This window comes from Peromyscus maniculatus, chromosome X (assembly GCF_049852395.1).
Source record: "Peromyscus maniculatus bairdii isolate BWxNUB_F1_BW_parent chromosome X, HU_Pman_BW_mat_3.1, whole genome shotgun sequence".
Classification (NCBI taxonomy): domain Eukaryota; kingdom Metazoa; phylum Chordata; class Mammalia; order Rodentia; family Cricetidae; genus Peromyscus; species Peromyscus maniculatus.
In genome coordinates this window covers 48308945-48332757 of record NC_134875.1, presented here as the reverse complement: position 1 = coordinate 48332757, position 23813 = coordinate 48308945, and the positions used below count along the sequence as shown (strand labels likewise).

The 23813-nt window shown below is 39.2% G+C and overlaps 1 protein-coding gene across 4 annotated transcripts in view; it reads right to left on the bottom strand.

Annotated features, from left to right (window-relative positions):
• Positions 1–19136: 19136 nt before the first annotated feature.
• Chrdl1 (chordin like 1) overlaps positions 19137–23813 on the bottom strand; it is a 123280-nt gene continuing 118603 nt past the window's right edge. For 3 of the 4 annotated variants that reach the window (XM_042269028.2, XM_006970289.4, XM_042269029.2), the window contains exon 12: positions 21265–23680. In XM_042269028.2, coding sequence (XP_042124962.1) covers positions 23550–23680 — 131 coding nt within the window. In that variant the 3' untranslated portion in view covers positions 21265–23549. Of the gene's footprint in view, positions 23681–23813 lie in introns of all 4 variants that reach the window. The other variant, XM_006970290.4, reaches the window with a different exon arrangement.

The window sequence follows — 23813 nt, the reverse complement described above, 5'->3', positions numbered from 1 at the left end:
GAGGTGAAGATCGCACAGAAATATTCTTGTACTTAATGCCGCTGAACTTAAATGGTTAAAATGGTGCATTGTATAGTGTACACAATTTACTACAGTAAAAAATCTTAAAAAAAACTTCCTGCCTGCAAAAATGTTTCCCAGCCTGCCACATGTGCATTGGTCTCATCCTAATTTCCCACTGCCTTGGATTAAGCAGCTTCCATCCAATTCTCTCAGCCCCTGCTCAAGTCAGCTAAATCACCATGACATTGAGCTAGTGGAAGGAATTTCTTTGTAGGAATAAATTTCCCAGAGATTGGAATGTTGCAGTGATGTCAGCAAGAATCTGAGTGGAGTGATTTGTCTGCCAGCCAAGTAATTCCTAAATGTTCCCTGGAAAATCGCCTTTCCTCTTCGCATCTCTATCGTTGCCCATGAAGATAGTCGCTGCTAGCATTCTCCCCATGTATAGTCTTACATTTTACAAAATGTCTCCTCAAGTAAACTTATACATTTCACATGATCAACAATATTTTGTCATTCCATTTTACCGATGAGGAAAGTAAGGCTCCACTTTACTAAGCAACTTGGCCAAGTTTTTATAAGCACTAAGTTATAGAACTGGTTTTTTTTTTAAACCTAGATCTCTGAGATCTATCCTTGGATATCTTGGGTACAGATGGAAATCTACATATTCAAATCTTAGTTCATCAACCCTTTTTTCTTAATTCACTTCTCCTCTTGTGCTAGCCATTTTGCCTTTCTAAATGACACCAGCCTTCTCTCCAGAGTAGAAACCTTGGGGTTATCAATGATGCCTTATTCTCCCTCATTCTTCATACCTAATCTCTTCCTATGTGTATGAAATAGAGCTCCTAAGGTTTAAGATAGTGTCCACTCTCCATCCCCACTGCCACTCCCAGGCCAACCCAGCACTGTTTTTCATGTAGACTCCTATAGTAGTTTCCCATGTGATCTTCTTGCCTCTTTAAGGTCCGTTTTCATAGAATATCCTGAAAAATCTCTATAATCAAATCTGATTAGGCTTCATCTAAGGTTTTCAATCATTTGTGTAGCTAGCAGTGAAGTTTTATAAATAAAAGTTATTTTAAATAAGCGTGTGTGTGCATGTGTATGTGTGCATGCATGCTCATGTGTGTGACTGTGTGTTTGTGTGTGTGTGTATGTGTGTGTGTGTGTGTGTGTGTGTGTGTGTGTGTGTGTGTGTGTGTGTGTGTGTTAGATAAAAACAACAGTGTTCTCATTTGAAGTGATGGCCAGAGGAACTTTTCCTTGAGTGTCTGTTTCTCACATTCCATGGGGTGCCAGGGGTTCTGCAGAGCAGAGGTTAAAGAAACAAAGAACAGCAGCGGCAGCAGCAGCAGCAGCAGCAGCAGCAAGAACAAACCACTAATTCTACTTGATAAAGCCTTTATACATGACCAAGGAAAGTAGTGATAACTAAGCCCTGACCCTGCCTCTCCCAACCCATTCCTCAGTTATTCTTCAGCTCCTTTTCTTTTCTTCATTACTTAGGATTGGCTAGGTTATGCTGTAGCAACAAATGAACAAATACGACTCATCATAGTCTAAAATGGCAATTTGTTTTTTGCTTATGACCTTGTCTATTCCCAGCCAGAAAGTTCTACTGGGGACTTCACTATTTGAAGCATTGCTCTGACCATGTCAGAAAGAATCAAAGAATACTGACTCATGTGTCCTGCTCTGGAAATTAAGTGCTCAAACTGGAAATGGAAGGCATTATTTCTGCTCCAATCAATTTGCCATTCTTTTACATAAATCAGAAAATGCTATCATCTTAACAGGTTAAAATTAAAAGGGTATTTGACCAAAAGCACTAATGACTATGACACATTTCTATTCTCATTTTAAGTCACAGTGAGTTTCCTTCTTTTTTGGAAGATGTATGTTGGTATTATGCCTCCATCCACCTTCAATCTTTGTGGCCAACTGCTATTTGACCAAACAATATACTTGTGAGGGAACTGCTCCCCATCTCATGGTTTCTTATCTTCCAGTGTACAAACCAGCATGCTATGGCTCCATTCAGCATGAATCTTGTCACAGTCTTATTATAACTGCTTATACCATGGGTCTTTTTATCCCAAGTTTGTACATTGTTCTCCAAGAACTGCATCTTCACTGTTTAGAATATTTTCTGATTCATAACACCTTCCTTAATAAAGGTTTCTCATTAAAGTGAGGACAGTTTGAAGGTTTATATAGTGTGCAGGTTTTGGCACACCCACATGCCTAGACCGCAGGAGATGATGAAGATAAGGCCCGCTCCTCCACATGGGGTAAGAGAGTTACGTAATAGACCTAGAAATGGAGAAGAAACATTTAAAGCTTCAGTCTTACTTTTGAACCTGTTCTGCCCTATGTATTTCCTTGAATATGCTACCTGGGGGACAGGGGGGATTAGATGGTGACCGAGGGAGTCTTAGAACACGTAACTTAGACTTCTTTAACAAGCTCAGTTAACGAGTTTCTAGCAGCCAAAAAGATACATGATTTGGGCAGTAGAATTGAAATTTATATTCTAAACCAGTAGTTCTCAACCTTCCTAATGCTGCAACTGACCCTTTAATACAGTTCCTCATGGTGTGGTGACCCCAATCATAGAATTATTTCATTGCTACTTCATAACTGTAGTTTTGTTATTGTTATGAATGTAATGTAAATATGTGGTATGCAGGATATCTGATATGCCACCCTTGTGGGGGTCGTGGCCCACAAGTTGAGAGGTTCTAAACTTGGTGTCAAAATTTGCTTTCATTTTAGACGGGACAACTCTGTCGGTGACTAATTTTAGCTGAAGATGTGACATTTGCTTGAACATTTCACAAGTACTTTACTGTAATTTTAGTAATGAAGATCTCATTTTAAGAGCACAATTTGAAAAAGAAAAACAAAACTTATAAAGATATGTTTAAACTCGTTTAGTAATTAAAAATATATATGCTTAAGCAGCTCACATCCAGGCAAAACTTAATAAGCTGATCATGTCAAGTGTTGGTGAGGACATGGGCCGTTAATACATTCATGTTCGGCTGCTTCAGTGATTCCAAAGGAAAACTTATATCTCCATTTACACAGTGAATATTTATTGAACATGCCATTTACTAAGCTCTGTTTTAGGTGCTTGGGGTATAAGGAGTGAACAAAACAGATAAAACTCCCCGCTGATGCAGCTTACATGGGACTAAAGAAGACAGGATAAACACAAGGCAAAAGCTATAGTACATTCAATGTACAATTTATCAACTATAAGAACCAAGCAGAGAAATTAAAGAAAAAAAGTACGGCTTAAATTGTTAGGAGGAGTTTAAAGAATGAATGTGCAAGAAAGGTCTTGTTGGGTTTAGGGTAACATAACTGACTTTAATCACACTAAATATGTCTCAAGAATTTTATTCTTGAGTATATATGTATGTATGTATGTATGTATGAATGTATGTATATCTATCCACCTATCCCCACAATACCAAAGTAAGACATCTATGAAAATATTTATGGACATGCTACTTATGATGGTGGTAGAAAATACAGAATCCCAATGGAAAACCTTGACTGAAATGTTGGATAGGTAAAATGTGACAGATGAATGCAATATCTAGACATAACAATTTAAATATAAGCATGGCATTATGTACTAATGTAAAATATAAATCTGAATGAACAAACTAAGAAACAGAAAGAGACAAATATGTTATTCATGTAGATTAAGAATCCATCCACACAAGCCGGGCGGTGGTGGAGCATGCCTTTAATCCCAGCACTTGGGAGGCAGAGCCAGGCAGGTCACTGTGAGTTCAAGGCCAGCCTGGTCTACAGAGCGAGATCCAGGACAGGCACCAAAACTACCCAGAGGAATCCTGTCTTGAAAAAAAAAAGAATCCATCCACATAAAACAACAAAATACAATTTAAAAGAAGCACATTAAAATACATAGTAAATAGATTAGGAAGACTATATTGATGGAAAGAGGGAGACTAATGGTAATGGATTATAGACTGAAAAAATAAGTTGAAAAATTATGCACACACATATGCATACATGAGATGTTAGAAAATGTAGATTTCTACAAATTTGTGCTTAAGTGTCTCTAACATAGTGCAACAATGTAGACTTACCCAATTTGGCCTTTAGATTCCTCAGCTACAACATGTGAATAGTATATCTAGTCCAGTGACACCCCCAAGTCCATCTTTGGGGTCCTGACAGGAATTTAACATGTAAGTGAATAGCAAGAGTTATGTTTAACTAAACAGTCCTGGTCACAGTGTGGTCCCACCTATCATTAACATATCACTGACACAACCCTGTCTCATGGTCCTCCCTACAAGCTTTTGGCCGTTTGTCAAATCTTTTTCCAGGGAGACAAGTGATTATTGTGGCTGGCAGAAAAGCCCCATCCTTTTCCTTCTTCAGCCTGAGACTCCGTTGGAAATTCTAATCCCTTGGGTCCACTGTGTCAATAGCTCAATAACCAAAGGGAACAAGTAGGAACAAGTGTCTTTCTTTAGAATATCTTTGCTCCTGCCAGGGTAGTACAGATTAGACAGAACTGCACAGGGTGGACATTTATTGTTTGTCTTTCCATCAGGCATTTCTACTTTATCTCTTCCTAAGAATCCTGATTCTTGTGGGGAAGATTTGTGATTCTGTGATCCATAGACTTATGGACCACATGTATGAAAGTAAACCAGCCACTCATTTCATTCCTTGGATGAAATTATTAGCTTGAAGCAGCCATATGACTCAAGCTGTTCCTTTGGATTCAGTCTCAAAACTGGCTTGGAAGACTGGAGAGAAAACTTTTTCCTTGTTTAACATGGATGAGGATAGTATTGTAACCTTGAAAGCAGCAGTTCAATGTGCATTTTCAGAAAGAGTGAGAGTTTAACCTAAGAATGCAGCCCTTGTCAAGGAAGTGAAGCTGAGAGGTACAAAAGAGAGTAAGGGATTAGGCAAAAAACAAAATAAAGCTAACTTAAATCTAGTCTTTCCAGTAAGATATATATGATAATATTTCTCGTTAAATTCTTGGGTGTGTGACAAGGATCACAAACAATGAAACTTATTCTAATTGATATATTGTTAATTTTTACTTTGTTTTATACAAATGAGTAGACACCATTTAAAATATAGGGAGGCACCAAGCAAAATAGATGAAACTTGAGGGTGGATTGGTACACATCTCTACATGGGATGGAAGTATCCCTTAGAAAGTGCCTTGAAATGGATTGTTCAAGGTTTTCAGCAGTTTCATTCTGCAAATGATGTCAGCTGCTGCTACTTTGAAAGAGGAAGAAAGATATCCGCTTTCATACATTTTTTTCCTGATCTGTAGTTGACAAGAGAAAGAACCCTGGAAATAAAATCATTGCAGGTGGCTGATGATTACAATCCGTTAGCCACATGTGATGAAATAGAGACCTTGGTTTGTAAAGAATGCCCCTCCAGAGGATCGTGGGTTTCCAAACTGAACACCATGAGGAAGCACAGGGAGCCTCAGCTCACCGTGTCCTCTTCTCAGCACAGTTCTCTCAATTCCCAAGGCTGAATCTGTGGAGCAAATGCTTTTGACATGATCCAGCAGCCAGAATCTTAACAAAGAGACTTATATTCATCATCCAAACTGCTGCTTCCCTTCAGTGGCCTTGCCTTCTAGACAGAATATTTTAGCACCCTCAAATATTTCTTGTACAGTGTGTGAAGGTTTCCCCAGATTGGAGGCAGCCTGGCAGGTGTAGAAAAGGGCTCCAGAAAAGTTCTTGCTTGCTACAAATACTACTAGACTCGTCATTGACACTTGTATGGGTTATTCCCATACTTAGCAGGTATAATGAGGAATACAGAAGTTGAGACTTGGGCCATGCCCTCATTAAACAGAGTGCTAGGTTAGCAAGACAGGAAGCAAAATGTCATTCATCATAGTCCTTGTCAAACCATGGATATTGCCTAATACATTCTTAACTATCATTAGCTTGAATATCACTTCCTTGGGGATGCCTTCCCTGGTCAAATTCTTATAAAATAAACATTCGAGGCACCACATCAATCTCTTTGGCAGCACTGACCATTGCTTCATTTTACATTTGCTTGTGTTTATTATGTTATATACTATTTATTGTTATTAAGGTAACTTTCCCCAGTCTGAGTTTATTGAAGGAATAGATGGTCTAAGTATTTATTGTTTAGTAAGCACTTACTTTTACGATGTATCAAGCAATCTCTCATTTACAAATATTAACTTAACTATTTCTAATAGTCACTCTGTATAACATGATTGTTATACATATGGAGGAATTTTAAACACAGAAAGCAGAAAAACTTAGCCAAGCTCACTGAGCCAGAATTCAAACTCAGGATCTAGTTTCAGAGTCCATTCTCTCAATCATTGTGCTATGTGGTTTAACTATCATTTTATCTCATTTCAAGCACCGCCCACAATTTCTGACATGTGTATACCCCAATAAACATTTATTCAATGAATCGGTGGGTCAAGTCCTTTATAACTCTAAATCATACAACTTAAACATAATTTCATAATCTTACATGGACTGATAACTCCTTTTCATCAAGCTTATTTCAGATATGTTATAGTAGTTATAGTCCCCAGGTAATTTTCTTTTTTGAATCAAAATCTGTTTCTTGCTTTTTAAATTTTTTATTTAGTTTAGAGATTATAGTACAATTACAAATTTTCTCTCTTCTCTTTGCTCCCTCCAAACACTCCCATATATTACTCCTTGGCTCTTTGAAATTCATGGATTCCCTTTTTATTGTTATTGCACACATATTTGTATATGTTTATAAATATATATTCCTAAATATAACCTGCCCGGTCTATATAATGTAATTTGTATATCTGTTTTCAGGGCTGACCACCCGGAACTGGACAAACCATTGGTGTTCTCTTTCTTCTCTGGGGAAGACCACCTCTTCCATTCCAAGTTTTTCTTGGTGATTGATAGGTTTTTAAAAAAAGGAAGAGGACACAAAGTTGGAAGGGTAGGGAAGGGGGAATATATCTGGAATGATGTGGGTGATGGGCTAAGATGACCAAAAGACACTGGGCAAAAAATTTCAAAGAACTAATACAAATTGTAAGAAATGATGGTCAGAATACATAAAAACAGAAGTTACCTGTGTAAACTAAAAATTACCTGTCTATGCTCTATTGCCGTGAAGAGACACCATAACCATGGCAACTCTTATAAAGGAAAATATTTAATTGGAAGTTTGCTTACAGTTTCAGAGGTTCAGTTCATTATTAGCATGGTGGAAAGCATGGCAGCATGCAGGTAGACATGGTGCTGAAGAGGTAGCTGAGAGTTATATATCTAGGTCTGCAGGCAGCAGGAAAATAGACATTTGGCCTGGCTTGAGCATTTGATACCTCAAAGCCCATCCCCTAGTGGCACACTTCCTCCAACAAAGCACATCTCCTAATAGTGTCACTCCCTGATGACCAAGCCTATGGGGGCCATTCTTATTCAAAGCACCACACTACCTATATAAAATCCACTTTAAACATAAAGACACAGAAAGGTTAAAAAGTAAAAGAATGGAAAGTTATATACAATGAGAATGTTCATCAACAACAGCTGGAATAACTACATTGATATAAACTGGAATCATGTCAGAACAAGGAATATTATCAGAGATACTGAGATAGTTTATATTTATAAAGGATCAATTCTCTACAAAATACTATTTTAAATAAGCATGCATTAAACAAGACATGTAAACACTTAGATAAAATTGATGTTAAGAAACAGAGACAAATAGCTAAGTTTACAATTATTGGTTAGACTTTAATATTCATCTGTTAATGACTGATAGGACAAGGATATAGGAAATCTATGATAAATATAGAAGATCAGAACAACATGATGAATAAGGTGACTTAAGTACTATTTCTAAAACACTTCTCTCAAACAAAAGGAAAGCACATAATCTTTCCAAGCATGTGCTTAACATATCAATAGATCACATATTCTGAGCTACAAAACCACCTTTATGGAACTTAAAATAATAGGAATGGTTAGCCAGGTATGGTGGTGCATTACTGTAGTCCCATCACTCAAGAGTCTGAGGTGGGAAGATCTCAAGTTCTGGACATCCTGAGCTACATAGCAAGACTGTGTCTCAAAGCATACACACATGCATACATACATACATATAGATTCATAAAGAAATAGCATTCATGCAACAAGCTTAACAGATTCAAAAAGGTTAACAACAAAGAGACATTAAACATATACAAATATTAAATAATGAAAGTATATACTTCTACTTAATCAATAGATCAGAGAGTCAAGTATCCAGGAATGTTGAAAACATGTTTTGTACTGAATAAAAGCTAAAAATAGAACACAGCACAGCTGGGGAATGCAGTTAAAGCAACATTTAAAAGGACTGTATTTCTCCCTACTTTGGATGGTTTTAATTTTTGCCAAGTAATATATTGATATTGACTACCACGTAATACTCTAAAAATGGTTCATGGTTTTTATTCTTACTTTAGCAATGCATGAATTGATTGCTAATAGATTAATTGTACAAATAATAGGGTTTAACCATGACATTTCCATGTATATGCATATTGTGCATTGATCATCTCTACCCTTTCTTTTTTCTCTCTCTTCTAAAAGGAAATTCATAATATTTAACACATATATTAGAAATAAAATCTTCTCAAATCATTATTATAAGGTTCTGCTTTGAGAAACCTGGGGGCAAATCTAATTAAAATCAAGGTAAGGGAGAAATATAAAATAGTAAGGACTAAAATTAATGGACATAAAACTAGAAATGTAAAAGAAAACCAGTGAAGCTAAAAGCTGGTTCTTAGAAAAGATCAAAATAAGTGGCAAACCTCTGGCTTACTGGACCTATGCAGAAAAAGGATGATACAAATCACCTAATGTCAGCAGGCAAGGAGGAGCTATCATCGCAGACCCTACAAATAGGAAAAAGAAAGTAAAGGAATACCACAAGCAACTCCATGCCCACTATTTCACAGCTTAGACCTGAATAGTTTTCCATGGACTGTGGTGGTATTGTGTTCCTCAAGATATTATGCACGCTAATTAACTTATCTGGGGCCACAGAACAGAACAGCCACAATATTAAACATAGAGGATAGGCAGTGGTAGCACACACCTTTAGTCCTAGCATTCCAGAGGCAGAGATCCATCTGGATCTCTGTGTGTTCAAGGATACAGCCAAGCATGGTGACTCACGAATTTAATCCCAAGAAGTGAGCCTTTAATCCCGGGGAGTGATGGCAGAAAGCAGAAAGGTAAATAAGGCATGAAGACCAGAAACTAGAAGCTTTTAGCTGGTTAAGCTTTCAGGCTTTTGAGCAGCACAGTTCAGCTGAGAGCCATTCGGATGAGGACACAGAGGTTTCCAGTCTGAGGAAACAGGATCAGCTGAGGAACTGGCGAGGTGAGGTAGCTGTGGCTGGTTCTGCTTCTCTGATTTTCCAGTATTCACCCCAATACCTGGCTCAGGTTTGATTTAATTAATAAGACCTGTTAAGATTCATGCTACAACGGACTAAGCCAATCAAATGTATGCTTCATAGTAGTTAGGAAAATGTATTAGAAAGCAGGACACTACAGATGTGGTTATAATAAAGAATTCTACTTTATCTCACTCAAGAACTGTACATTTGATAAGTAGGAGATTTCTGGACATATATACAATATACAATGTCCAATAAATATAACATGTAACATATATACATGGACACGAAGTTTATTTATTTGTTCTTTATGTATATGAGCATTTTGTCTGCATGTGTATCTGTGAACTACATGTATAGAGGGCCTTCTGAGTCCAGAAGAGGACATCACGTCCCCTGAGACTGGAGTTATAGGTTGTGGGTCTCCTTGTGGGTATCAAACCTGGGTCCTCTGAAAGAGCAGCCAGTGAGTGCTCTTAAGCACTGCCTTATGTCTACACCCTGGCCAAATATTTTTTTATTGGTGAAACTAGTGTGATATTTTGTGATTGATGTTAGAAATGGACTCTTATTTTTAAATTATAGGCAGTCAATACACGTGGATTAGAGAAAACAAATGAACTACTACCATGTTTGTGCCAACAAGGCCTAAGAATCAGCGGAGACCTTTACCTTGTACTCAATAGGGTGAAAGGAGTGGCTTTATCCTGAGAGGGTCGCATTTTCAGCCAAGATTTCTGATTGCACAACAAGAAGCCATGTGCCAGCTGTATCTTTCATAAGATGTACTGAGAGTGCTTTCAAAGGTAGCGATCTAAGGCTTTATGAAGCCATGGAATATGTTTTATGACAGCCTACTTTGCTAATGAGCAAAGCCCTTTTCTTACTGCAATCCATCAGGGAGAATATAGTGGAGTAGTGAGGCCCTCTACCTCTAATTCCTTTGCCAGCTATCATTATTTACTAAACAATAGTTTCATATTATCAAACAGCTGTAGGTTTGAATTTGAATCCCCTTGCTATTTTGCCAAACGTTTTGGGCCCATCAATTCATTATTCTTCAAAGCAATGTCAGGAGGCAGGAACAATGGATACAATATAATGAGGCTCACACAGTAAGATGAAATGGCCTACCCGATTTAACACAGCAAGAGCAGGGACTCAGGCGGTCTGATTTCAGAGCTGGTGTTTTAATCACTCTGTTCTACTTGGATACTGTGTTCATCACTGCTTTGTTTCAGACTTTGCAATAAACAGATGACATCATTAGGAAGCAGTCTTCTATGGAGCTGGGAAAAGCCTGAATTCACAAGCCCCGGATATTGGCGGTTTAAGAGGTTCACATACTGGGAACCTAATATGACAACTGTTATTGAGCTTGATGTAACTGATGACATTCATTCAAAGTAATTTTATTGAGTTATAATTCATGTGCCGTAGAATTCACCCCATGAAAATGTACAATTAAATAGATTTTAGTGTTTGTGACAGGAGACAAACTTTGATGAATGTCCTATTGTTTGGCAATGGCTGCTAACAAAAGTCAAACACTGAATGTTCTGAGTTGTCTCTGTGGTAGACATAAGCATTTTGGGAGGATTCCCAAAACATGAGCATTTCTCTCCAATTTTCTTTTGTTAGCTCTTACTAGCTCTACCCAGACCTCCTACAAAAAAATGCATCTATGAGGTACATGGCAGGGGCTCTAGATGACCTTGCTCTCAAAGAAGTATCTTTAGAACGTAACTCTCAAAGAGATGAAACTCCTTGTTTCAATCATTTCTTGATAATGGTTCTTAACACAGAGCCACAACTCTCTGGGGAAATCAGAGACTTACCGTAAACAATCTAAAAATCTGTCTCTGAAAAAAGTGTTGTTTTGGCTTTGAATAAACATATTCCACATGTATCTTTACTAAAATTTCTCAAGCATACATGGGTGCTGCTATGATTAATAAATCATAAAACTTTCTAAACAGAGACTAGAAGTACAATTGCTGTTGGGAGATAATCAGAGAGTTTTGATCTATATAAGAAGTTATGTGGTTAGAAAACATTAAATTAAAGAAAAAAATTATAGGATATGAACTTCTCATTTGTTAAACCATCAACTTATTAGGAGACATTGACATATTAAGTTGAATAAACTAATTCTATTCAGGCTAAGACATTAATTCCATTGTAAAAACAGTGTGATCAGAAGTGTTCCCACGCTGTCTACTGTGCATAGGAAAGTTCTCCTTTGTAGTGTCATGTGTGCCGGGAGACGCTGATTATTTTGCATTTATGATATTTGAACTTCTATGCACAGATTGTTATTTGATTGATTCCACCTCAAATATATTCCACCTCAATATAGATGTAGAATGTGTTTATTCAAACCAAACCTCAAATGTTCTCTAGCTTCCGCCAGTGTTGGAAAATTCTCAGTGGGAAACAAGAGGATACTGAAATACAGGGATGGGGGATAAAAGGCAGAGGGAGGGACTATCAAATATGTAATCAGGACAAAAGCATGCCCAATTTGCTGAGAGTAAAAGAAAGAAATGTCTACCCAAACCTTTGGCAGACTGTAGTTTAGAGACAGTGTGATTTCATTTTCAGGGTTTCTCTTCTTTCTTAAGTTTCTCCCTTTCTTTTATTCTTTCTGAGAAGCCTCTACTCTTATACTTGCTTACAAACCCTCCTCGTCTCATCAACCCAGAGTTCCATTTTCTATCCAAAGCCATCCAATCAACCCACATTGTCTGCATTTTCCTGGAGGAGTTCCTTTTCCAAAGTTTCCAAAATGTCTGGAGCTTTTACTTAGTTTCTGAAACTTCAGGGCACCCCGCAGGCGGTAGTTCTTACTTCAAATGCACAGTGACTTTCTTCCCTTGCTTCAGACATCCTCCTGACTGTGGCATGGGGTTAATATCTGGTACTTTCCGATCCCACCTCATGTGATTATGCCTTTGTTTCAGATTCGGGAGATCAATCATGCTCAGACTGGGTCATCACTAGCTACAGCAAAGAGACATTTGAGGAAACAATCAGCCAGTCCTTGTACAAGGGGGCTTTCAGTTGCTTGACAACCAGCTGATAGCCTTGATTCTTCCTTTGGCCCGGCATGACCTCACGGCCATAAGTGGCTACTTTCCTCAGAACTGTAAGAGGCCATATCCTAAGAGGTCATTTCAAAAGAGGTACTCGGGACAGTTGATTTTGTTAGAATTGGAGAGCAAAAGGTTCCTGAAAAACAGGTTAAAACTTTCCCTTTCTCCAACCTCTGTCTGACTGCCACCTAGTGGCATATGGGGATGGGGGAGGAAGTGCTCTAACTAGGTGCAGCCAATAAATAGGTGCATTGTCTATACATTTCAGAACAATATAGAAACCCACTAAAAATCAATTAGACTTTTTATCATTGCCGACAATTTTAGATAACAGCAACAATAAAATGCTTCTCACTTTGGTACACCATTCCCCCCACTAATATCCAAAGGATTCCCTCAACTTCTTGGAATTGTCATCTTTAAGTCTAACTTTTAGATAACACTTCAGATTTCTTCCCGTATATATATTTCCAACAAACACTTTTGTATAGGCTAGGCTTAATCTCCAGTGTAGCAGTGTTCAAAGATGTGGCCATTGGGAGGTGATCAGATCATGAAGGCTCTGAGTTCATGGACAAATCGATCCAATTATGGACTGATGAATTAGTGGGTTTGAAGGAGGGGCTTCTATGAAGTGGAAGACTTGCCCCACTATGTTGCTCTATGGTGATATATTGCCTTGCACTCAGACGTCAAAGCAATGAGGCAAGCAACCAAGAATGAGACCTCTAAGGCCAGGAGCCAAAATAAACATTTACTCCTTGGAGTTTATTTCTCTCAGTTATTTTTCATAAAGATGGAAAGTGTATTAGTTGCTTTTCTATTGCTGTGATAGGATACCATGGTTATGACAACTTATAAAAGACAGTATTTAATTGGGCTTATCAGAGAGTTAGAATCATGACGGTGGAGCAAAAGCATGGAGGCAGCGGCTGAGACTTACATCTCAAATCACAAGCAGGAAATAGAACTATCTCAAATTGGCTTGAGTCTTTTGAAACCTCAAAGCTTGCCCCCAGTGATACACCTCCTCTAACAAGGCCACACCTTCTAATCCTTCCCAAATATTTCCACCAATGAGGGAACAACTCTTCAAACACTCGAGCCTATGGCAATCATTCTCATTTAAACCACACAGAAAGCTACCCTAGCTCCCCAACGCCATCACAATTTCCCTGTTTTGTGTTCCATCTCCTTAGGCCTTGGCTCTTTATTTTCCTTGATGGAATTTCTGTCTAGGGATTGCTTATAGTGTGAACAGGGGTTTCCATATTAGTTGCACCTACATTGTAACAGGAGTCATTTGAACACTGATTAGTGTTTTAGTTCAATAGTTACCCTAACATTTTTAAAGGAGCAGGCTTTTCAAACAAAATAAAATGTGAAACTCCAATTTCCAAACTTTTTTTAAAATTTAATTTAATTTTATTTTACAATACAATTCAGTTCTACATATCAGCCACGGATTCCCTTGTTCTCCCCGCTCCCGGCCCCTTCCCTTCCCCCCAGCCCACCCCCCATTCCCACCTCCTCCAGGGCAAACCCTCCCCCGAGGACTGAGATCAACCTGGTAGACTCAGTCCAGGCAGGTCCAGTTCCCTCCTTCCAGGCCGAGCCAAGCGACCCTGCATAAGCCCCAGGTTTCAAATAGCCAACTCATGCAATGAGCACAGGACCCAGTCCCACAGCCTGGATGCCTCCCAAACAGATCAAGCCAATCAACTGTCTCACCTATTCAGAGGGCCTGATCCAGTTGGGGGCCCCTCAGCCTTTGGCTCATAGTTCATGTGTTTCCATTCATTTGGCTATTTGTCCCTGTGTTTTATCCAACCTTGGTCTCAACATTTCTTGCTCATATAAACCCTCCTCTTTCTCGCTAATTGGACTCCCGGGGCTCCACCTGGGGCCTAGCCATGGATCTCTGCATCCAGATCCCTCAGTCATTGGATGGGGTTTCTAGCACGACAATTAGGGTGTTTGGCCATCCCATCACCAAAGTAGGTCAGTTCTGGCTGTCTCTCAACCATTGCCAGCAGTCTATTGTGGGGGTATCTTTGTGGATTTCTGTGGGTCTCTCTAGCACTTTGCTTCTTCCTATTCTCATGTGGTCTTCATTTACCATGGTCTCCTATTCCTTGTTCTCCCTCTCTGCTCTTGATCCAGCTGGGATCTCCTGCTCCCCCAAGCTCTCTTTCCCTCGACCCTTGCCCTTCATTACCCCCACTCATGTCCAGGATGTTCATGTAGATCTCATCCATTTCTCCGTCATTGGGTGATCCCCATCTTTCTTGGGGTCCTGTTTTCCAGGTAACCTCCCTGGTGATGTGAGTAGCAGTCCAGTCATCCTTGTTCCACATCTAGTATCCTCTTATGAGTGAGTACATACCACGTTTGTCTGAGTCTAGGTTACCTCACTCCAATTTCCAAAATTTAAGTCTCACCTTTGATGTCATTTCTTTTAGTAAAAATGTCACGCCCCTCCATGACAAAGATAAATCTCCAGGATCATTCTGTTGTCATAGTGTCTTAGACTTATTCGTTTGCATTTCCTATCATATTGCAATTACTTCTTCAGTGTCTTGTTTTCCCTGGTAGGTAGACTACCACTTCTGTGGGAATAGATACTGTGTCTACCATGTTTACCATTAGAATCCCAATGCCTGGCACACATAGCTGATGAATGAAAAGGCCCTTGTGTGAACATTGGTCACATGGTCTCAGATTATGGATGATTGGTCCCAGTGATGTGGGCATTGCTGAACATCACAGTGCAGAGCAGGTGGTGAAGCAAAACAGTTCACAGGGAACAGGAAATAGAGAATTTGGGAAGGGGCGATAACAAGACGGTCTCTAAGCACAAACACCTCCAGCAACCACCTTCCTCTGGATCAAACTTCTAATGTTTCCACTACCTCCCCAAATCACACCACTAGCTAGGGACCAAGGACTCAGCATATGAGCCTATGCGGACATTTTATATTCAAACTATGACACTATTTATGTACACATATACAAAGATAAAGAGATATAAAAGCATTACACCATGCATTATAGGTGTCTTAAATATAGATATTTCTTTTCATCTACAATAGTGAAATTGTAGTAAGAATCCTTCACAGCTGAGTATTGTCATGAGGCTTATAACAAAAAAAAAAAAAAAAAAACAAAAAAAACCCAGAAATGTCTGACTCAGAACTCAAAAGTCTGTGTGCAAGTCCCATATTTATCAGTTATTTTGCCTGACACCTTAGAACAAGTTATTTTGCAAAGCTAACCAGTCCTTTGACATTTGTATTTATTAACCCACACTTTATTAGTTTTCCTTAGAGTCGACTACAGGGGAAATGTCCTGGAGGACTTACTTCATTTTTACAAATTCCCTGAGCTGTTTTTTCCAACTGTAGAAAGAATTTCATCAGATGGACTCTTTACTTGGCAACTTTTGCTGAATGTCTGGAAATGATGGGCACTGGGTCTCCATCTTCCCTGAGTTCCTCAATCTAATTAGGAAGACTGTGGCTGGGCAAATACTTTACATTTTTACACACACAGTCATGTGTTGCTGAATGACTCGAGTATTTTCTGAGAAATTTGTTGTTAGGCTATTCCATTGTTGTGCAAACAGGGAGCATACTGGCATAAGCCGAGATGATCTAGTCCATTTCACATCTAAACTACATGCTACTATACTGAATACTGTAGGCAACTGGATTATGATGGTAAATATTTGTGTGTCTAAATCAATCTAAATATAGAAAATACACTTTCAAAATATGGTATAAAAGGTAAGAAAATGAACTTGTCAAACTGTCAAAATAAATGACTGTTGAGAACATAGCGATAAGTGGGATACCTGTATCAATGGCCACAAAGCTCAAGGAACATTGTTGATGGAGGGGCAGGAAGAATGTAAGATGTAGACAATAGTGAAGGAGTGCTGGGATAGCTCTCTTCTGGACATAACATGGGTATTTAAATCACAAATTTACTGCAGCTATGGTTATCTGCAGTAGGCCAACGCACAAGCACCACAAAAAGATCAGTCATTCTAGTAGGCAGCACTAATTGGATTCAATGGGTTACGAGAGAAGTGGAGGAAGAGGACACAAAGCTGGGAAGGAACATGCCTAGGTGTGTCAGACTGGAACAGGAGGGAGGGGCTGGGGTGGATATGATCAAGATACATTATATGAAATTGTCGAGGAGGAAATAAGAGAACAAAATATTCTAAAAAAAAAAGGTTCACTTGTCATGACACTTAGCATGAATGGAGTGTGGAGATGTGGAAATCTCCCAGATTGAGACAGTGAAAGATCTTTATTTAACTTTACATCTTTCCTAGCTTCTGACTCTTTTGTAATAACACTTAGAACACAAGCATGTTGTCTTTACTTTAGAGGCATTTTCTGTTTTTAACATCTATGATTTCACTTTTTAGACTCTGCTAAAGTATGTGATAGGTACATATCTTCAGTATCCTAGGTCTACATAGAGTCAAGATCATCACTATTGCTGCCTTTAACCTTCTCTTGCACACTGGAAGGTCTTCAAGGACAACAGCATACATACAGCTGTCTTGTCCTGGTATAGCTTTGCCTCCTTCTGAATCTCTCTGGAAGGACCGTCTAAGGCTATTTTGCAGTGAACATACTTTCTTTCTTTCCTTCCTTCTGACTCTCCTTTCCTTTCCCCATCTCTCCCTCCCTCCTCCTCTTCTTCCTTCTTTCTTTCATTTGCTCATCATTGAACCAATGGCCTTGTGGATCCTAAATGTACACTCTGCCACTGAGCTCCACCTTCAGCTCTCAACTATTGTTTTATAAGTACCCTGAAATAATGGTAAAAGGTGAAAGTATAGTGTAGTCGATACATAAGCTAGGAACACAGTCATCAATCATCACTGGCAAGGATTATGTATATAAGCGTATCTATTTTTTTTTACTACTGTCAGTGTGTCAGTGGTTTATTTACACCAGCATTACCACAAAGTTGTGAGCAATCAATTCCATTACCATGTTGTAATAGCTATGATATCACTAGATAAGAGGACATTTTCAGCTACGAGTCCATTATTGTCTATGTCAGTACATCAGTGACAAAAGTACTATGATGCAGAATATGGTTTTAATGGCATATAAAAGAGAACCGCTCTCAATGTCCTCCTCACCTCTAAAATTGGGTCAATAAGGTGCCTACCAGAGCTATGGGGAGCATTAAATGAACAAGAATGCATGTCAACTGATTACTATAGTTGCTCTTCCAGGGTATGTACTTTGACTGTTATTTCCTGTGTACATAGGAGGGAGTTACTAACTGTGCCTGTGACAAGGTCTCAAGATGAGCACTGGGAGTCTTGAAAGATAAATTCATTAAGTATAGACACCAGGGAATGGCATTAAAGGTGAAAGAATGAATAGAAGCACTAAAAATATGCTAACTTCTAGTAACAGAATAGCCTCTTATAGTTGGAGGACACAATAATTAGGGAGAATGGGGGAAATACTGGGAAACTACAAGGGAAGCAATCGTGGCTCTACAGAGTAGAGATGAATATACTGAGCCTTTAAGAACAAGTATAATTTCACGCTGTGCAAAGGAGATGGAAGAGTATTCTAGTGACAGGAAGAGCATATACAAAGATAAGAGTGAAAAGTGTATATGGAATGTATACAAAGATGAGAATGAAAAGTGTATATGGAATGTTGGGGAACTATGTGCTGTGGCTCATGTCCTGAATTCTAGGAGCTTCTATCCCATTTGGAGGCTTCAACTGTGTCTGCTTACATTTGGTAGGTTGGTAGGGTAGACTCTTGAAGTCAATTTGAAAGAAGGTTTTGATGGGAAGTAAAAACAGTACATGTGATTCAAAGAGGATGGAAACATGGAGGCTTTCACTCAATACAGACTTTGTACCCTGACAATTGAGGTCTGAAAACTGGATTGAAAAATAGATCATAAAACACCTTTTTCCATGAAGACTTCTATAATACTCTAAGGCACAAGAAGACCCATGTTGGTGCATACACTAACAAACACTCATGAATAATTTGTTACTTCAGTGGAAGGTGACAAAACAGGGTTATAGATGTAAAGGAAGGGAGAGTTCTCTATTTATTCACAGGAAACTAAGCAGCTGAGGAAGACAGTGAATTCTGAATACTGTCACTGTGGTAGTAACTTTGTGCAAGCAGAAGTCCCTCTAGCAATACAGAGCTGGCAACAGTGGTGGCTGTGAAGATATTTGTGACAGAGAGAGAAGGCACATTTTTTTCTAGCAATGCTATTGGCGAGGAAACACTATTTCTTTGCCTTCCTAGCTCTCATGACTGTGAACTTATGGATTAAATCAATAAAAAAATGCAGTAACAAACTGGGCGGTGGTGGTGCACGTCTTTAATCCCAGCACTCGGGAGGCAGAGGCAGGCAGATCTCTGTGAGTTCGAGGCTGGCCTGGTCTATAAAGCGAGTTCCAGGAAAGGTGCAAAGCTACACAGAGAAACCCTGTCTCGAAAAACCAAAAAAAAAAAAAAAAAAAAAAAAAAAAAAGAGTAACAGAAGAAAAGGCACACAAATTTTATTAATATGTGTATACACAAAAGTTCACAGAAAGAAAATGAAACCCCAAAAGGTGGTTAGATTCAGGGGGCTTACATACTGTCTTAACATAGGAAGGAGAGCTTGAACTTAAATGGATGATAAATTCTAGGAGAGAGAATAGGAAATGAATAAGGGAGGGAGAAATGAATGGATGCTGAAGACTATTTTAGTATGAACTGACTGTTCATGTAAATTCATTTGATGTTGATTTCCTACCCTAAGGGATGAGTCACTCTTCTGTCCTTGGAATGGAGGAGAGGTTACCTTCATCAAAGGAAAATTTATATCCTGCGTTCAGGCAGTTGTAGGTAGAATGGAAAAAATTTCTGCAGCTATTGACTCTTAATTTTCTTTAGTTCAAAGTAATCCTTATGCTAAAATGGCACAGTTTTGAGAGGCATATTTTGAGCCCCTTCAAGTGTCAAAGCAAAGGGTAGGAATTTTCCTAGTGGACCTGGGTTTGATTCCCAACATCTACATGGAGGCTCAGTCATCTGCAACTCCATTCCCAGGAGATCTGACACCTTCTTATGACCTCCATAGGTACCAGGCATGTACATGGTATGCAGACATACATGCAGGAAAAATACCCATGCACATAAAATAAATATAAAAAGTCCTTTTAAAAAAAAAGTAAAAGCAAGAAAGGTATAAAATGGTGGGCAATGTTTGGGAGGGAGCAGGCAGGTCTTCTCTGTAAGCCCATAGAGGTGGTCTTTGCTGCTTTCTAAGAGTCGTGGTGGAAGTAGTAGAAGAGGTAAATGTCCTTCAAAAGGAATTGACAGAAAAAGCCTACAAGCATTATCTACATATAGGAGCACAAACTTGAAGGACCAGGAGAAATGTGGGTATGAGTAATCATAGAAAATGGATAATGCAAGATGGAGCAATAGAGGTCTAGTTTGACTTATTGACTTTCCTTAATGGAGGTAGGGTGATACTTGGATTCATAGTGTGTCATTCCAGAATAAAGGAAGCTGAGTACAAGGGGTATGAAATAATAGTGATATGATGGAACTAGGTGGACCTTGATAGAAATGGTCAACATCCGAAGCTAAATGTTTACCCAGGTTGTGGGTCAAGAGTTGTGAGTACTGAGAGCAGCGTGGGATATAACTTTCACTGCCCTGCATGAAACAGACTAATTCCCTGATTACCCATGGTCTTTAGTCTTGTCCTTTCTATAGTCTCTCTCCCCTCTGTGTTATGATCTGGATAAATAGCTCCCCTATGTAAGATAAAATGGCTTTGACCCCATTTCTTCCTGCAGATGATTTCTTCATCATGTCTTTTCTTACTGTACTAGAGTTTCTCCAGTGAGTTCTCTTGAGCTTCTAGCTCTACTTCCTCACAACACCCCCCACTTACCTCTGACAATCCACCCCAACTAGGCCTTTGTTCCAGTAACTTCATCTCTTCTCTTCTCCCATGTTATCAACATCAGTACATAGTTCCTGCCATATCACTAGACATCTCAGCAATGATTGACACTTTGGACTTCTCTCTTAAAATCCTTTCATAGTCTGACTTAGCCTATATTCTGAATAGCCTGTATTTAGCTGGCATTGAAGATTTGAGCGAATTTAGTCTGGATCAACACATGTAACAAACTCCTTACACTGATCCCTAAACAAACTTTGCATAAAAGTGCTGTGAACAGCATGTCAAAATTGAGGTCCTCTTGAAACCTAAGTAAGTTGTCCAAAAGGAAGTAAAACATCAATGGTCATTCTAAGTGCCCTGCCCACCCTGAATATCCATGGTCATCAATGAATACTCAATGGATACCAGACCCTATACTAATTATTTTATGAGTACTGACTACATTAAACCTTACTGCAAGACTTCGGGCAAAGAACAATAGTATCATCATTATCCCATTTTCTAATTGGGAAGACTGACAAATATAAATTACAGAGCTGGCTTAAGAATCAGGCAGCCTTACTGCTAAGTTGACACTGCTAACTACTTGAGAGTAGTATGACAAGAATGTCAAGCTGACTGTGAAACCACTAGGCCCGCCATCATCTTTTACCCAACTGAATGACAGTCTTGACTGGAGTGTCAATCACAGGACTTTCCTGTACATAATCTTTTTAAATTAAAATTTTATTAATTTAAAAAATCCAGAAACACAGTGACTACATAAATAAGTACCATATTTGGGTACATGTCCTGTGAGGAAAGTGAAAGGGTAATACTGTTATGTTACTCATACTTGTTTACATGAGCTAACTAGAAAATGGATAAAACTGCAAAATGGTGCTTATAGTCTTTGCTGTCCCAAGTGTTTATGATACAAATAAATACACGATAAGAACCATATCCATTCTTCTCTACTAACTACAGGCAGTTTGACCTCTTTCCCCTACACCCTACACTCTACCCAATACCAAAACACTGGAGGATTTCTACATTGACAGCTCCCAAGTTCCTGCTCCCACAGCACTTTGGAAAGGTGTGTCCCTGCACCTGGAGGCAAGAGACTATCTAGGGGAGCTCTTTAGGTGTTCCCTTGAGGCTAAGCTTTCAGAGAACACCTGGGTGGGAAGGCTTTGGGGTGAATCATCTAGCAGGGGAAATCACCGCTGTCCTTCAGGATCTGGTTACTGATCTCCACACTCTGAAAATAGTTTCCCCTGAGAGGGAGGCAGCTGCAGATCAACACTGCCCCCATCTTATGTTCAATAATGTTCTGTGGCTTTGCAGTGCAGGATGTCTTATGTCCCTCTTCTGAGGAGAATGTGTGTGATTGGCTGGCAAGAAATTTGTCTCATGAAGCCGTGGCCCCAAAGCCTGGTGTCTCTTTTGTGGAAACTGACCCTTCTCTGCCAGGTTCCCATAAAGACCAGACCTTTCGCACATTTTTTCCTATCGTGTTCTCTTGCCTCGTGTGGGAAATATGGGGTTTCTAGGTCCTCGTATTTCTTAGTACTTACTTGAGCTCATGCATGCTCCTCAGAGAGGACAGATCCAGAAAGCAGGCCTATGCTCCTTGCTAGGAAGTATTTATAGTTTTTCCACAAAGATGATTTCTAAAGCCAAGCCTCAGAAGGATAATTTATGCTGTGGCATTGGGCTGCAAATAAACATTTCAGGAGCAGCCTTGTCTAAAATCCCAGATACAACCTATGCTTGTGGACAAGGCAAGGCTAGTAGGAAGGTTTAGGAGAAAGGTCTGTGTCAGAATTCTCAGCTCCCTGAATGAATAGTAACTCTCTTGACAGAAGAACCAATGTTCAGAATCTCACAAGGACCAAGTCTCTTTATAAAGTCAAATTTAAACTCCTGTAATCAGAGAAGATCGCCCTTAAATAGGGTTTTAGAATAATTCAAACTAAAGTGTCTGTCTAGGTGACTATTGCCTCAAGAAAATTAGTGAGCATTAGCTTATAAACTAGTGAGTTTTATAGCTGTGAAAACAAAAAAAGATGGACTATTTTATTTTATCACATCTATTCTTCTACAGTTATGAATCTTCTACAGTTATGGATTGTTTTGTATGAATTTAGTTTTTAATAATTTCACCAAATTATACCTTCCTAATGGAGGCTCCATAAGTTCAGGTAAGGAAAGAGAAGTGATATTCTTAGACCAAGTGAATTTAGCACTTCAAAGTGAACAAGACCCTTAACTGGCATTCTTCACCCTACCACCATGGTTGATGACTTCAAAAACTGTCTTAAGGGCTTGAGAGCAGAGTCTTCTGCATACATTTTCAATTTGTTTTCTTGGGTGCCAACAACCTCAACAGTATTTAGGAGCCAGAAACAACGGCAGTTTCAGGTTCTGTGTGTGTGTGTGTGTGTGTGTGTGTTCATACATGTGTATATGAGATATGGGGATGGAATTTTGTTTTCAGTACTGAGAGTAGAACCCAAGGCTCCATACATGCTAGATATGTGCTCTACAACTGACTGCCCTGTATCTCCACCCACTCGATAGTGTTTTTTTAAGAATGGAACACACTTGAGCATTTCATACAAATGATTGCCCTATGTGACCCAACTTAAACTGAGCAGTTTCCTTCTCTTTCTTTCATATGACTAACTTTATGCATGGAATCCCTAACAGTATTTTTCTTTTAACCTTCAAATAAAAGTGATTCTCAGAGAAACGAAGGCTGCACCAGGATGTTCTATCCCGTCTCTCTCCAGAAATCATTAAAGACTCCTCTATTCTCTTAGAGGAGATGTTTGAGGGCTGCACACTGCTGCACATTGAGGAAAAAGGTATGTTGTGGCTGGCGTGGATAATTTGACTGCGTCTGACTTTGGGGTTTTAGAGAGCTGTTGACTTAAGCAAAGTAAGCCGGCAGTCCAGCTGCAGCTTGGGTTTCCTTGATTGATACTATCCAATCCTGGCTGTTTTGTCTAACAGTGGCCCTTTTCAGGTCTCTCCAGGTACAAAACCTGGACCAAATCTTCCAGTTCTGTTCTGCACACCCGACTTGAACACATCTGGCTGAGCCGAGCTTCTCCTTCGGTGAAGATCTTCCACTGGTCTAAAAGGGAAACACAAAATGGCCAAGAGTGTGTAAGATTAGAGCTGAACTAATTAGGAATACAACCATTACGCTTTATTCTTTCCTACATTCTTGTAGACCCTTCAGGGCATTTGAAATATGAATGGCAGGT